This window comes from Strigops habroptila, chromosome 1 (assembly GCF_004027225.2).
Source record: "Strigops habroptila isolate Jane chromosome 1, bStrHab1.2.pri, whole genome shotgun sequence".
Taxonomy (NCBI): Eukaryota; Metazoa; Chordata; class Aves; order Psittaciformes; family Psittacidae; genus Strigops; species Strigops habroptila.
Genome location: NC_044277.2, coordinates 141,394,540 through 141,411,229, shown reverse-complemented (window position 1 = coordinate 141,411,229; position 16,690 = coordinate 141,394,540). Strand labels below are relative to the sequence as shown.

General features: G+C 40.5%; 1 protein-coding gene across 6 annotated transcripts in view; it reads left to right on the top strand.

Moving 5' to 3' along the window:
• The first annotated feature begins 402 nt into the window (after positions 1-402).
• Positions 403-16,690, top strand: part of CAPN7 (calpain 7) — a 35,143-nt gene continuing 18,855 nt past the window's right edge. For 3 of the 6 annotated variants that reach the window (XM_030510191.1, XM_032920380.1, XM_030510174.1), the window contains exons 1-10: positions 403-650; positions 4,455-4,563; positions 6,311-6,468; positions 8,739-8,806; positions 10,482-10,679; positions 12,519-12,605; positions 13,534-13,660; positions 14,419-14,504; positions 15,423-15,516; positions 15,870-16,016. In XM_030510191.1, coding sequence (XP_030366051.1) covers positions 549-650; positions 4,455-4,563; positions 6,311-6,468; positions 8,739-8,806; positions 10,482-10,679; positions 12,519-12,605; positions 13,534-13,660; positions 14,419-14,504; positions 15,423-15,516; positions 15,870-16,016 — 1,176 coding nt within the window. In that variant the 5' untranslated portion in view covers positions 403-548. Of the gene's footprint in view, positions 651-904; positions 999-4,454; positions 4,564-6,310; positions 6,510-8,738; positions 8,807-10,481; positions 10,680-12,518; positions 12,606-13,533; positions 13,661-14,418; positions 14,505-15,422; positions 15,517-15,869; positions 16,017-16,690 lie in introns of those variants that run through there. The other 3 variants (XM_030510201.2, XM_030510210.1, XM_030510183.1) reach the window with 3 other exon arrangements.

Below are 16,690 nucleotides of genomic sequence, written 5' to 3'. Positions count from 1 at the left end.
GCCCTCGCCTTGCTCCCACCGCCTTGTACCCTCACCTCCCTCGCACTGCCCCATGCCCTGACCTCATTCCCGCCGCCCTGTGCCCTTGCCTCGTTCCCACCGCCCCGTGCCCTCGCTTTGCTCCCACCACCGCGTGCCCTCACCTCCTTCCCACCCTTTGCCCTCGCCTTGCTCCCACCACCGCGTGCCCTCACCTCACTCCCACCCTTTGCCCTCGCCTTGCTCCCACTGCCCTGTGCCCTGACCTCATTCCCGCCGCCCTGTGTCCTCACCTCACCCGACCCTTTGCCGTCGCCTCTCTCCCGCCGCTCCACCTCAAAGCCCCCGCAGCACGGGCACCCCTCCGGGCGCATGCGCGCTCTCCTCGCCCGCCCTCACTCCTCCCTGGGGCCGCTGGCGCCGGGGCAGGCGCTGCCAGGGCAGGTGGGCGTGGCCGGGGGAGCGGGTGGTTGGAATGGGGGCGTGGCCGGCGGCTGCGGCGGGGTCAGGGAGGCGGAGGCCGGGCGGGTTTGGGGGCTCGGTGCCGGTCGTACCGGAGGGAGCCGGCCATGGACGCCACCACGTTGGAGCTGGACGCGGTGAAGTTCGCGCAGCTGGCGGTGCAGCGGGACCACAGCGGGCGCTACCAGGAAGCAGTCTTCTACTACAAGGTACGGGGAGAACGGAGGGCGCGGCGGCGGCAGCCGGTTCCCTCAGGGCGCCCGTGTCCCTTTCTCTTCGCTGTCCTGAGGCCCTTGGCCTACCGGTGGGTTCGCGCTCCCCGCCCTGAGCCACCAGAGGGCTGGGGAAGGGACGGGTAGCCCGCTGTGGCGCGGCCCGACCCGGCCCTGTCGGCGGCGCGCTGGGTTAGCGCTGCCCCTGCCGCTTCCCGACCCCCCCCCCGGGGGCAGGAGCGCTGCTTGGCCTGGGGCAAGGCCGGTTTCAGCCGAGGAAGGACCGGAAGGCCGGGCTTGCGCGTCGGAAGTTTGTCTCCGGAGGAGCGGCGTCCTTCAGGGCGGGTTGCGAAATGCGTTTTCCCTGCGTTGTGTTACCGGATGGGAGCAGGTACTGCCCGTGCGCCGCTGCCTGCTGTGGGGTAGCGCTGCAGCGGCGGTACTTGAAAAGCGGGTACGGGCACTTCTGGCAGCTGCTGGAGGCGCAGCCCCTTCGGCGCTTTCCGGGAAGCTGCTTCTTAAGCCTCTCTCCCGCTCCACCTTCATTCCTTGCCTCCCCCTTGCCTCTGCCAGGCTGTTCAGTTTCATGCTGGAGGTGTAAGCACTCTGGAGAACTGCGTGAGGCATAAGAGAAGTGGGCATACTGCAGCTCTTGAGCTTGCCGCTGGGAACAACTCCGTTGTCTCATCAAATAAATAGGAAGGTACACGGTGAAATACAAGATGCTCAGCAGTAAGCTAGCTTCAGGTCACAAGCAACCAGTGACGTGTTTTAAACCACATATGAATATTCTTTCTGTTAGGGATCCGATTTTATTATTTTAATGCAGCTTCCTCTTCCTCTGATTCCTGTAGAATCAAGGGTGTGTTGATGTTGATTCAATGTCTTGCGCAATATCGGTACGCTTACTACTGGTGTTTAGTGGCTTCTCTGCAACCATTATGCCTTTTTTACCTGTGCAAGTTGTCTCATTTTGTTGTATTTATGTTTTGCAAAATTACATTAAAGCTCCATATCCTACTGGCTTTACATCTCACCTGTGAGAAGGGATTTCTTTGAAGCCTATGTTTAATCGTTGTTTCAGTAATCGTTCCGCATATTCCTTTATCCTGCCAAAGTAACTCTTTTCCATTAACTTGCTAAGAGCTCTGTAGTTGACCTTTTACTTCATGAGTACTATGTGTCTTTGAAACATATAAAAAGCATAGTGTTGTTATCATGGTGGCCCATGTGTGTAAGTGTGAAAGGACAGGAGGAGGACTACGTTTATTTTAACCTGGTTGTTAACGTAGGTTGAGCTAAGTTTATACATGTAAAGCATATATATGCTCCTAAACCAAGTGTAGTTACCCATAATAATAGAACAGTGTGTGTGCATGGTGTAATAGCTGTGCGCAGTACTTCCTTATTACTTTATTACCTTATTTAGTACATTTGTTAGTATATATGCAAAAAATTATCAAATGCTCTTCAGAAGAAACCCATCTTTTTGGGCAGATAATCACTCATGCGTGCTTCTCTAGGGCGTTTGGAAAATCTCGTCCATTTGCAGAATTCTTTCTGATGATTTAGCCTGCGTAGGTTTGGCTTTCCGGCTGTTTCCTGAAGAATCACTGTCAATTTTAGATTAAACAAGAATAGTAACAAAATGTCACCTAGTGTTTTGGGGTTACTTTTTTATTGAGCAGTGTAAATAATCTCTGGCCTGTCACCAACTTTCTTATCAACTGCTCTAAGCATTTCAGAGTCCCCTGGTGCAATTACTAAGCACATGGAAAAGCTTGGGTGCTGAACGGGATTCTGCAAGAACCTGACTTTAAGGGTGAAGCACAGGAAATGCTACAGTTTGTTGCTGATAGACAGCAAATGGCCTGTCTAAATGGAGTTCCTATGGCTAGCAAATGCAGCAAAACTGGTGAAGGCTGTTGCTAAGTTTGGCTGTTGACCAGCATTTAGCAACTTGCAGACTGATGACCAATAGTTAGCTTAGTTCAGAGTTAGTATTTATGATCCCTTCAATGCCGCTACTGTGTTTTGGCATGAGTAGTGTGCCACAGCTACACTAACTCTGAATTGCAAGTCCATTTTATCACTGGAAACAGTTGGCATGCTGGCTCTGCAGGCAGTTGGTCAACTGCTTCAGTCCTTTAGAGGCATAAGTTATAAAAGACTGTTTTCATTATGTTTACATCTTAAAAACTGGCAAAACAGTTGTGCTTGAAATCACAGAAGCAGCATCAATTGTGCATTAAATTTGCAGCACTGGTTTGAAAATCCAACAGTTGATCTTTGTGTCATATGTAGACAACTTCTTGTTGTCTGCAATATGTTGTCTACAGTACTGCACCTGTTTTGTCAATCTGTACTTGTGGTGTGTCACAGACAAATAGATATATATCCTTTGAGCAGATATCTACAGTGCACTTTTATCCCCGCGAAAAATAGTTGTATGCTAGCCCTTGATGGTAGTTAATTGCTACATATGAATGGAACAGCACTTATATCTACCTTTCTGTTGCTGTGAACATTTTATATGATGTGATACGGTGATGGATGTTGACAAAGAGTGTGAAGTACTTGGTTCTGTGATGCTTGTCAATGAAAAATTGCCCTAATAACAAGCACAGGTTGTATCAGGATCAGTATTAAGCTTGGGTAAACTAGGCAGATGTGTATTGGAGCAAACTGCTAAGCTTGACAGAAATCTTGGTCATAAAGCACACAAGAGAAACCCTCTAGCCATGGCTCTGTGCTTGCCCTGTTCAGAGCAGCCTCTCCAAGCACCATCTTTGTGGAGCAGCTCTCTAGTTACTGATCTCCTTCCTCCATACTCAGCCTGCTACATGACAACCTCCTCTCCTCTACTGCTGCTGGGAAGATGAGCGCTTCCACAAAAGCGTGCGGATTTTTCCATGTCAATAATGAGGACAGAATATAGCTTTTATCCTTATCTTTGTGAGTGACAAATTTCAGTTCTCCATATGCTTCTGAGACTCTGACAGCTCTATTTATCAAAGCCCTGACAAACCTTTTATGTTTGTCATAAGTTTAGTGAATGGATAGACAGCTTATGCAACCGAAGGCCTTTTTTCTTAATAGATTTGTACAGTCTGGAAAAAGCCTTAATGCAGATAATATACTCTGCTTCTGAGCTGGAGGCCTATGCTCTCTCCTGGAAGTAGGCTTTAATCCAGTGTTTGGTGTATGTACAAATATTTTAAAAACAAAGTTTGAGGAGCTAGGAAACTTTAAATTCATAGACTTTGCAAATGTGATAGCTTTAGGTGAGTAATATGAAAAGACAAGACTTTCTAAACCAAAATTCTATGCTTTTGATTTTTGGAGCTTTTATATTTATTTACTTTCATTATTAGCAGATTAAATGTAAATAATTTCTGAGTAGCTTTCCCCCGCCCCAAGTCTGCAGCTTTAAAATTAAAAGGCAGTTTGTTGCTTGTGAGCTTTACTGAACTGATTTCAGTGCATGCTTGAAAAATTTTACTTAAAATCTCTTAATTCCATGCATTCCTATATAGGCAGACCTAAGATCTGGTCTTACAGAATCTCCAAAGGTTTTTTTTTAGTACTACAGCTTGTCCCATGTGTGAGATCTTGAACATAATCTCATTTGTAACTTTAAATTTGTTATTTCCAGTAGAATTTCCCTGCAGCCATTGAGTCTATTTGCAGATGCAGGGGCTTGCTTTCACCCAATTTACGGCTCCTGTAGGTCCTCCGTTTATGGGAAGTGATTTTCTAGGCAGCAAACATTAACTTTGTCTCAAATTCTTTTCCCTGCAGGAAGCTGCACAAGCCTTGATTTACGCTGGGATGGCAGGGTCCAACTTGGAAAATATTCAAGAAAAAATAAATGAGTACTTGGAAAGAGTTCAAGCTCTCCATTCAGCAGGTGGGTAAGGAGCTTTCTAATTAAAGCTCTGCTTAAATTCATTGAGTGGAAAGCCTTTCAGTGCTGTGAAATATGTATCAATGATGTGTGCTGGTTTTCATTATTCTAATTTCCTTGTCTTTTGTGAAGGATGACAAATAAAACAAGCACATCAGTGCTTTGAATTCTGATATATCAGAAATGAAGTGGAGATTTACTTCCTAAGGATGTGGGTGTGCGTATCCTTTCCTTTTAAATATTCTTAGGAACCACAGCTGCAGAGCAAACCTGAAAAAGTAATTCAATATAGCAACAAAAAATGTTCAGGAACAAATTAAAAACTCACATCTAAGCCTCAGCTGATGGATTGGAAGCAAATGGGTTCTGGTATTCATGTAGAATTACTGACTTTGAGAAGGCAAAGAGCCCTTTGCTCTCATAAGGTTTTCCTTGTTTGATCCAGTTTCGTGTTTGTGCTTAGACCAAAATCTCAAATTTTTGTACACCTGCAATTCTCAGTTAGAATTATAGAATTACTTGGCCAGAAAGGGGCCTTGGGAAGTCTATAGACCAATCTCCTGCTCAAAGCACTGTAGACTTTGATTTTTGGACCAGGTTGCTCATGTCCAATCAGGACTTGAGCAAAAATGCCTGAGAACAGAAAATTCCTGGTGCCTCTGGACTCCCGATCCTGAGGGTGCAATGGTCTTTCTAATACTTTTTTTTTTAATACCTATATCTCTCTATATATGTAGATGTTCAAATTCTCCCCTGTTTAAATTCATAGCCACTGGCTCTCATTCCCTTTCTTTGCACTGCAGTGAAGAACCTGAATCCATTTTCTTGATAACCTTGCAGTTACTGGCAGGTGGCTATTAGATCCCCCCCAAAATCATCTCTCCTCTGGGCTGGACAAGCCGTGCTCCCTCAGCTTCTTCTCAAAAGGCCAAGTCCTCCAGCCCCAAACATCCTTAGGGACTCAAGATTGGATGTGGTATTCCAGATACAGTCTACTGAGTGCCAAGTAGAAGGTAGTAATGCTTCCCCCCATCTGTGGGGGGATCTGCTGTGCTCCTGCTGACAGAGCCCAGGGTGCTGTTAGCCTTCATCGCTGCTAGGACCCTGCTGACTCTCTGCAGAACCATACCCTGCAGGGTCTTAGTCTGTCCCAGTCACAGGACATAGCATTTGTCCTGATTGAATTTCCTGAGGTTCCTGTCAGCTTGTTACATTAGCTTGTCTGTGTCCCTTTGAATAGTGGCTGTGTCCTTGAGGGAATCAGTTTGTTGGGGTCTGCAGCCTTGATGAAGGTGCACTCCATCTTCTTCAGGTCGTTAATAAAGGTATTAAATGATGTTAAAGATAGACACCTGAGGAACTTGTATGTTACCATAGGTGACGTATTTTCACAAATGATGCAATATTTTGGGGGTTGAAACTAGATGATCTTAAGGTCCTTTCCAACCCAAACCATTCTATGATTCTATTTTGCATAATTAAACATCCTTGTCCTTAATATAATATGAAAGAGATTCTATTTACATTGACTTGTGAAATACACTGAGAGTGTATCTCTGCTTCAGGGGGTGGTAGTGGTGGTGTTTTCTTGTCCTTGCAAAGGTGTTTTTAGCAAAGTTTAGAAAGATTTGCTTTCCAGCCAAGAAATAGATAATTGCCCATCTGATTAGAACTGCCAGTGTCTCACTACCAGTAGCTGTTTTTACATGTCTCCTGCTGTAGAAACCTAAATACTTTCTTTTTCATTTAGTTCAGTCACAGAACACAGACCCTCTGAAGTCAAAACAACAGTTGGACTTGGAGCGTGCTCACTTCCTAGTTACACAGGCTTTTGATGAAGACGATAAAGGCAATGCAGAAGAAGCTATTGAGTTGTACTCAGAAGCAGTGGAACTCTGTTTGAAAACAGTATGTTAAGCTACAGATTAACTTGGTGGAATTATGTGATGGTAAGAAATTCTTCCACTTACACAAATGACTGACCCTTAAAGGCTGGCTTAAAAATGGAGTACCTGTATTTCTAAAACCTAATTTTTTAATCCTTTTTTTTTTTCCTTCTCCCACTGTTGTGTGGTTTTTGTTTTGGTTTTTTTTTTTTTTTTTTTTTTTTTGTTTCTTCTGGTATTTGTATTATGTTGCTATTCAACACTGTAAATTTAGGGGGACTTGAGATTTATTTGTTTTTCCTGAAATGGATTATACTAAAACCTAGAAATATTCTGGAACTTTTCTCATGTTAATTTTTGCTCTGAAGCAAATGCAACACTAAAACAGAAACTAAACCAGTTAAAACTGAAGTTGTCTGGCTGATGTGTCAGCTATATTGCTTTCTGACTACATTAAAGGAAGCAATTTAAGGGGAATTTTTGTGTGTAACAGTTTCTGAGAAAATTACAGTCTACTGATGCCAAAACTAGTAAAAATACTACTTGACTACTCAGTACTCAACATTAAAGCTGTTATATGTGAATTTAATTCACACTGAAATTAATGGCAAGGGTCAATTGGCTATTACGTAAATGATGGAGAATGTAATTACAGGTACTGCTTTTTTCCTTAAGTCCAGTTGCCTTAAATAACTCATTGCAGGAAGAGCTCACCATCATAATGTAACTCCACCAAGTCTGTTTTTCTTTTTCTCTTCTTCTCCCTTTTTATAATGTAAATATATGTGGGTTGTTGGGAGGGGAGTGTTACTTTTGTTACGTGCTAGAGTAAAATCTTCTTTCTGAATTCTGTAAGCTGCTATTATGTAGGCTAAAATACCGTGGTGATACAGTGTAACCAGATGAAGACTAGAACTGCTCTAGTTTTTTCCGCTTGAGCTGCTGGAGCAGAACATTTTCCATCTATTAGATAACATTTACTGTGGCAGCATACTGTTTTTCCTCTGCTGTGTTCCTCCTTCTCTTGTGTCAGTGTGTGCAAATATTACTTACATATACTGAAGTTAGTCTGAAATTATCTCATATTAACAATTGCCTTTATCAAATATTTCATTAAGTTGAGATACTGGTGAAGTTTCTTTTAATCTTGCCTAGCATATTAATTTGCTGAGATGACTGTAGGCCTTGTCCCTCGGGGTGATCAAAAAGTGCCACCTTCTTCCTAGGGTGAAAGAAGACTGAAGGAACTCCGCTGTCTTGCAGCTTTACTTCTGTCCTTCTCCTCAGTATGTTAAGGTGGAGAGAGTTATTTCTTCCTTACTCTTGAAGTACTTGGAGAGCAGCCATTCCTCCTCTTCTATGGCTGACTCCTAGATAAGAGTACTGGTGTTCCTGCTTATCTTCATACATCTTTCAAAGTCTTTTCTAACCAGGAGCTCCAGAGTGTCATTTAATTGCACATGAAAATAGTTACTTATAAAGGGTGTTTCTAGTTTTGTTTCTTGACATGAAGGTAGCTTGCCTTTTGTTTCCTCAGTTGAACTAGCTGACCCAGGAGAATCTGTAAAGGTACAAGTCTAGAGCTTGAAACCTGCCAGTGGGTGTTACGGGAGAAGGCACACCTCATGCTGTGCCTCTTGCAGATTCTTTAGCTGCAGTAGCCATGCTTCATCTGTAAGGAAAATAAAAGCGTAAACTGTCATAGCTGACCTGCCAACTGAGAGAAGTTAGGACTCTTGATACCTGTTTTAGTGCCCTCTCAGCTTATTTTATGCCTTTGCTTGCAAGTTAAAAATCTTGTTCTTGCACGTCTTGTTTGTATTTTAAAGTAAAATTGTTTGTTTGAAAGTAAATGTTCAGAATTTTTTTTTTCCTAAGTTACCATGATTATTTTTGACTCATTTGGGGAAAAGGTTTGGAACACATTTAAGCTCAGTAGTATAGGTAACATTTGTTTTTGTCTTCTTTCTGCTCGTGATGTTTTAATAGGGTTAATTCTTCTGGAGAATTTTTGTTGTGTAGTGTTTCCCATGCTGAAGAATTTTAAATACCACTTCTGTTCTAGGAACGCTTACTTAGAACAGCAAAATTATATTTGCTCACTTGGTATGCTTTTTATACTAAGATATAAAAAAAAAAAACCCAAAACCAAACACATTTGCTCATCTCAAAAGAGAATTGGAAAAAATAACCAGTTTGCTGTAATCTGTAAGTGTAGAATTTTAAAAACTGAGCTTATAAATCCTGCTGTTTTTTTGGATGTGTAGCTTTTTCTTTTATTTTGTGTTTAAGGCTACTGAAACTTCAGAAGCAGGCCTCCAGTCCAAACTGAAACAGCTGGCTCGACAAGCACTGGATAGGTGAGTACTGCTAATGTTAGTGAACATACTTGCTGTCAGGTCTAAGTGTACTCTGAGTTGGATTGTCAATCTAGCATGTCCGTTCTGTACTGCAAAGTAGGGATTCTGAGTAGAGCTCACTCCTGTAGAGATCTCCGTGCAGATAGCTGCCAGCTGCTATGCTGCTGACTACAGCAGCTCTTGTGCCAGCTCTCTGGGAATCTTGGGGCATGCAGAATTAGGAAAGGACTGTGTTGATATCAGTGCACTACTTCAGTATGCAGAGATATAAATCAGAGTACTACATTTATTGGCTTTTATAAAAATGCTGAAATCAGGTTGTCAATGTCCCTTCATAAGGAAGACAATTTGGAAACTGGGACGTGCTTATTTCATTGTAGCAATCTAATTGTATGCGTAGATCTAGTGAAGTAGAGTCTATATCTGAAACAAATTACGCGAGTGTAAGTTCACAATTCTTTTCAAATCGGCTGTATGATGCTGAATAATGGACTGTGTTGGGCTACATTTCAGCATAAGCTGGTTTTTAGCACTTCTCAGTCTGTGCTAAGAAACAAACCAAACTTTTTGCATGTGTGTGACTATCCAGCAGCTTAATGCAACAACAACAAAACATAGCTTCTGAATACACAGCCTTTAAGCTGTTGGAATGCTGGGTTGTGAGAATGCTAGTGGGTTTTTATCTGCTTTTGTAGCTGTAGACAGTTTAAATCCTGAAGGTATAAGGGGACACAAATCAGTTTTCTTTCTCTGTGTTTCAGTGGCCTTGTTCATTATCTGACAGCTCAGAACACTTAGACCAATTCTCCTATTAACATAATTTAAAGGCAACTGTCCTGGTTTTGGCTGAGATAGAGTTATTTTTTTTCCTAGTAGCTGGTACTGTGCTGTGTTTTGGTGTTAGTCTGAGAATAATGCTGGTGACACACCAATGTTTTAGTTGTTACTCAGTAGCACTTACCCTGATCAAAGACTTTGCAGTCTCATGCTCTGCCAGTGAGGAGGGGCACAAGAAGCTGGGAGGGAGCAGAGACAGAACACCTGACGCAAACTAGCCAAAGGGGTATTCCATACCACAGCATGTCATGCCCAGCATAGAAACTGGGGTGAGTCATACGGAAGGGATGAATCACTGCTCGGGTCGGGCTGGGTATCGGTTAGCGGGTGGTGAGCAATTATATTGGGTATCACTTGAGTTTATTGTTCTTTTTTCCGTTTCCCTTTTAGTTTTATATTCTCGCCCCTTGTTATTTCCCTTATTATCACTATCAGTAGTGTTATACTGTACTTCAGTTATTAAACTGTTCATATCTCAACCCGTGGGTTTTTCATTCTTTCGATTCTGCTCCCCATCCTGCCTGTGGCGGGGGGAAATATGGGTGGAGAGAGTGAGCAGCTGCGTGGTGCTGAGTTAACCATGACAGCAACAAAAATCTAGTGAGTTTTGCCACAAGTAGTTTATATGTGAGTTGGAAAGGCTATATTTTAATGAATTCTGGAACATATAGTAGTACTGGCATCAGAAATTGTTTTTTTTTTTCTTAGAAAAGTGTTGGTGGTCAACTTGGAATTTGTTCATTCCATTTAACATATGTGGGAACATGAACCAAGCAAATCAATTATTGAACCATAACTACATTTCTATCATGGTAAACAAAATTTTTATTTGCTTTAGAGCAGAGGCACTGAAGGAATCTATGTCAAAGTCATCTCAGAAGAAGTCAACTGCAGCTAAACCAAATCATCCAGTCAGAACATTCTTTCCATTGGGACCTGATTTTTCTTTAAATGATAAACCACAGACAATCAGAGCAGTGCAAGCTAGTGAACCTCAAGGTCAGAGATACACTGCAGAGGAGATTGAAGTTCTGAGGTAAGTTGAAGACAAGTTTTTCTAAATTCCATCACTTGTGCTCACATCCTTTGTGCACCTTACACAGTAGATTGAAACAGCGGAAGCACGAGGTTATAAACAGAGGGTTGGAAAACCACCTCTTACCCTATTGCTGGTATTACCTACACATTAATAAATTGTTGTATTCTTTATGGTGATGTAATTAGTGGCTTTTCTTCACAGAACGTACTTTCTAGTTTGTATTTAGAAGGCAAGTTCCTCTAACTGACTGCCAGGATTATTTTTCATAGGTTTATTTTTGTATGTTATACATAACTTACCTGACTGAACACGTGAAAGATTCGGCTCTGAGAAGCCAAGGTACAATGATGTTTTTATAGATTATACAACTACTACTTCACCAGAAATTGAGGAAGAATAATATTTTGTAGGACTGTAGGACTTCTATTACATCCAGTTCCTTTTGCTTCAATTTTTATTATAGGTGGAATAAGCTTCAAATAATCCATAAAATCTTTAGCCTAAATCATCAATTTTGAAAACTATAAATATATCTTTAAATAAAAAAAAAAGGCATTGTCAGTAGGTGTTTCAACCTTCCTCCTCCTCCTCATGCAATAAAAAAGATTGTGACAGAGCTGATGCTCAACACTGTCCAGGATTTGATCATAAAACATTTAGTCTGCTTGTTAACTTTAGAGGACTTAAATGGACCGAGGATATGGTCATGAAGATAGAAATGCACAAGTGTTGGAAAAGTGGCAGAGCATTAAGAATTGCCTTTTTAAAATTTCACCTTTTTCCTCTGCAGTGCCTGAATGTTTCCAGCTTTGTGGATGATTTGCATGGGTTTTGGGAGGGTTTTTTGGGGGGTTGTTGTCTCAGTCTTGCAAGAGAGCTTCAAGTTGTTTCATATCTTTAATCAGTTCTGGTGTCCTCAGCGTAAGAAGGCCATGGGGCTGTTGGAGCAGGTCTAGAGGAGGGCTGGAGCACCTCCCATACAAAGACAGGCTGAGAAGGTTGGGGCTGTTCAGCCTGGAGAAGAGAAGCTGCGTGGAGGCCTCAGAGCAGCTTCCAGTGTCTGAAGGGGGCTACAAGGCTGCTGGAGAGGGACTCTTCATCAAGGACTGTAGCAGTAGTACAAGAGGTGATGAGCTCAAACTTAAACAGGGGAGATTTAGGTTAAATATACGGAAGAAGTTCTTCCCTGTGAGAGTGGTGAGGCCCTGGCACAGGTTGCCCAGGGAAGTGGTGAATGCTCCATCGCTGGCAATGTTCAAGGCCAGGTTGGACAGAGCCTTGGGCAACATGGTCTAGTGTGAGGTGTCCCTCCCCATGGTAGGGGGTTGGAACTGGATGATCTTAAGGTCCTTTCCAGCCTAAACCATTCTGTGATTCTGTGATTTGATTTTAAAATATTTTGCATAGCTCTTTTCAGTTAACTCCTTGTTTGAAACTTAAATTACATTCATGTTTAAATACGATTCTCATTTTTTAGAAGGTGTTCTGTGCATTTTAGTAAAAAATGTATTAAACATGCAGTATTTTTGTTGTTTGACAAAGTATTTCAAAATAACTGCCCCAAATCTAGTGTTGCTAATTGGCTGATAATCATTTTGATCCTGGCAAAGTGACTTGTCCACAGGTATGTCCTTGCAGGATTAGTGACTGAGTCATCAAGTACTGCATGTTTCAAACCCAAATAAATATTGTGATGGTTTCATTTTCAACAGATATTTTCACAAGCACTGTGTCTTTTTAGTTCTTAAAAACTAATTTTGTTGTTACCTTTTGGAACTTGGTGTTTGAAACAGTTTGAAAAAGTTACAGGTTTGTGACTTTTCTTATGACTTACAGGAAAACTTCAAAAATTAATGGCATCGAATATGTACCTTTCATGAGCGTTGATCTGAGGGAACGTTTTGCCTTCCCTATGCCCTTTTCGTAAGTGTGATTCAGTTCCTGAACTCTACTTTTATTTCCAAAGCTTTCCCATATTTGGTGTTTCTGTGTTGTTTTTGCCAGTTTAAAATTGTTTAAATAGGCTTTTAAGCATAATTTAGGGAGACATATTTAAATCCTACCACTTCCTTCTTCTAGTCTGATTGTAAAATTTCAATGTAAACTGATCCAGTTCTGTAACGCTTTTGCAGTTGTATCTTCAAGCCTATAAGGACAATATTTTATTTGGCTTTTTATAATATTGGGCTGTGCTGCCAATTTGGGTCAATTTCCTGATTCTGCTGCTTACTAATGAGTTTAGCTCCCTCTATTACCTGTAAAATGAACGTGATTGATAGAAAATTCCTCTATAAAAGGACTGTTCTGAGGAAGAGTGATATGTAACTGTTAGACCTTTATTCATGAGCAATAATAATATGTTAAGATTACGTAGTTATAATAGACAAAGAGACTTGGGGTTGGTTTTTGGGTTTGGGTTAGTTTGAGGTTTTTGGTTTTTTCCACTAACGGCTTGTCAAACAGACAAGCCTTGATATTTCAGAACTAAAGAAACTTCTTATTATTAGTTTAGCATACTGAAATAAAGTAAAGAATTTGAGTTTCTGCTATTGTAGATGGCTTTTTGGAATTCAGTTCTCCTGTTTGGTCCTGTATGAAGGAAGTTCTTGGGTTGCATTTCATGGTTTTAATATTTTTGCTTGTTCTCCCTAAAAATCACAAACTTAGCAGTAGTGTTCTTTGAAATTGTTTTGCAGAGCTGTATATAAAATTGTGTAATTGTTCTGCACATATTTTGCACCATCTATCAGTCATATATAAGACAAGGCATAACATGAAAAGCTTTTCTAAACTGCTACTGATTTATTTCTGCTACTGACTTATTTCTACTCTTTTTCTCTCTTAAATCTAGTGATAAATGTGGGAAGTTACCGTTATCCCCCAAACAGAAAGCAATGTTTGCTAAGTGGGTGCGACCAGATGATATAACAAATAACCCCACGATGATTTATACTGTATCAAGTTTCAGCATAAAGCAGGTAAATTGTTCCTAAAGAGAAAAGTGTGCTGCTAGCAGTGTATTGCAGGGGACCTTTTTGTCCAAAAAAGAATCCCCAAATGTGAGAGTGCTTTCCATGGTTCTCATGAGATTAACTAAATAATATCACTTAAGGTTACATGCATTTTCTAACCATGAGAATAAACAGCTGTGTTAGCAATGGAAGTGAAAATCAAAATTTGAATTCCAGCAGAAAATCCTATTTTCCAGAAATAATGCTTAGGAAAAAAGGTAAGGTGTACTCTGCAGCAAATTGTTCACTTAAGTTACTGCATGGAAAAAACAATGAGCAAGATTTTAAAGTTTTTATTAGACAGGAAGCAGAAAGACCCATTGAGAATCACGGGAACATCTTGCTTAGTGTTGAGTTGCAGATGGCCCAAGCTACACTGGAATCAGCAGTAGAATATGCCATTGGATATGGTTTATATTACACAGTGTGTTTTGAGTAGGGGGGAGTAAGTGAGAGTGAAAGCTGAGGTGTCTGCACTTGTCTCTGATTCTCATTAATAATTCTAACTGGTTTGCTCTGTAGGGCCTCATGTTGAGCAAGCATATATTTCCTGTCTTTTCAGTAGTAACTTTGCTTCTTTGGTTGAAATCTTTCCCATTTGAAAGATTGAACCCAGGACAGAAGGGAATAACTAACTGATGATTTTCCTTCCCTCTACATATCCCATTTGTTTTTCAGTATCTAAGTTATTAGTAAATGGCTCACTGGCTTTCTTTTCTTTATAGACAATAGTGTCAGATTGCTCTTTTGTGGCATCACTAGCTATCAGTGCAGCATATGAAAGAAGATATAACAAAAAATTGATCACAAGGTAAGTAGCTGTTGCTTTCTAAGGTCTGTTCAGACTTAATACTGCCAAGCTTTTGCAATGTGTATGACAGTTGCAGTTGGACACAGTAAAAAACAGCATTTGTTTCACTTTCATCTCCCTGGGACTTCTGGCTTCAGCACTTCTGAAAGGGAAACCAACTTTATACAGATATGTATGCAGACACTGGCATTTAACTTTGGATGTGCTTGGAGGACTAATAAATAGTTTGGAAGCTTTTGTTTGGGTTTTAATAGAAATTTTACTTTATAATGCTTTGTATAATGCAAATTTTCCTGCTTTGCTATGCCAGCTGCTGTGCAACAGGTATAGCATCTCACTGTAGAATTAATGTTAACAACGCTATCTCATTTCCACTTGACTGGCTTCCTGTGATAAATTTGGCATGGGTTTCACCACTGCCAAGAGCCTGTTGCCAGACCAGTGTGTAAACACTGTTCCTGGATTTTTTTTGGTTTAACCTATACTCATTAGAACTGAACTTGTGTTCTTTTTGAGAGCAGTGAGTTCTGTGCTGTCATCTTCTTCAAATGTTTGACTTGTCATTCAGGCAAATACTGTATTTATACTACAGATATGTAAATAATATTTGTTTAATAGTAAGATAAATTTGTTTGCCTTGCTTCTGATAGAGAAACACTTAGGTTACTTATATTCTTTTTATTGCTGTATTAAGCAGAGAACTGCAGCAAGAGCAAGGCCTGAAAAGTAAGACCTATTTAAACATCTTTGTCATTTTTACTGAATTGAAGTTGCTCTTCCATATTTATGTTCAGTGTAAATTCTAGAAACAGACTGTGTTAATCCCACTTCTGTTGTTATCAGTGTATGTACAGCCAAGGCATTTATGTCATGATTTCTTTTTTTTTCTCTCTCTCTTTTTTTTTTTTTTTTAAACAGTATTATTTACCCTCAAAATAAGAAAGGAGAACCAGAGTATAATCCATGTGGTAAATACATGGTAAAGCTTCATATCAATGGTGTACCTAGAAAGGTAAATGGTTTGGGGGAAACTTTTATTCTGGTAATTACACTCCATATTTCTGTGGCTACCTTTTACAATAGGTATTAGACACTTTACAAGAGAGTACTGTCATCATCCCCATTTTACATAGGAGAAGGCAAGGCATGTGATCACAGGTCACCCATAGACCTGGAATAGAATTTCTTGTTCACTTGGGCAAACCATTGCAGGCTTGTTAGAGGTGTCCATATGTGAGAATGATGGTCGGGACTGGTTGTGTCTGAAAAGCTGTATATTCATGAGAGTTTGGTTTTGCTTTTCAAAATACTTCCAAAATACTTTATTGGCATTATGATGATTTTTCATTTGTTTATTTCCCACAGGTAATCATAGATGACCAATTACCTGTTGATCATAGTGGGGAACTTCTCTGCTCTTATTCTAACAATAAGAATGAATTATGGGTATCATTAATAGAAAAGGCTTACATGAAGGTCATGGGAGGATATGATTTTCCTGGATCAAATTCTGTAAGTACTAGATTATTTCTAAGAGGCAAAAAATTCCTCTTAGATAATCTTGGGTCAAATAATTTTCCTTCTAGTGAAATCAAGGTAAATTGCTTGGGGAGGCAAGTATTTTGTTTGACATTTTCTTGGTTTTTTTCTATTTCTTTCTTTCACAAATATGCTTAGCTGTACCATTTGGTGCTTATGGTTGGGAAGGATATGTATTTATAAATCTAGATGACAGTGTTGGGTGAAGTAATTATTTTTTGCCCATTTCAATATTGCTGATTTTGATTTCGAACTGTCATTCAATAGATAGGGCAGTTGGCTAGGAAAGGAGGAGGCTAGTCATTTAGTTACGTGTAGAGGGAGCAAGTACTTGGATCTGTGCAAGTTTGTTTATCAGATTTCCACTCCTTTACATAAATACATATTGGGTTCCTATAATGTGGTTACTGAAGAAGCAGTCATTGTACTGCAGCTAAAACGACATGCAAACTATTCTTTCAAAGAAGGACGGTTTACTGAAATGGGCAGCCCACATAATCTTAGTTTGTTATTTAGGAAGAATTTCTGATTTTAATTTAAAATTCTTTAAAATTTTAACAGTATGTTTTTATTTCATGGTGCTGTTCACATTCTAGTTGGTGTCTTAATAATTGCATTCTTGGAGGATATACTAGGTAATCATCGCC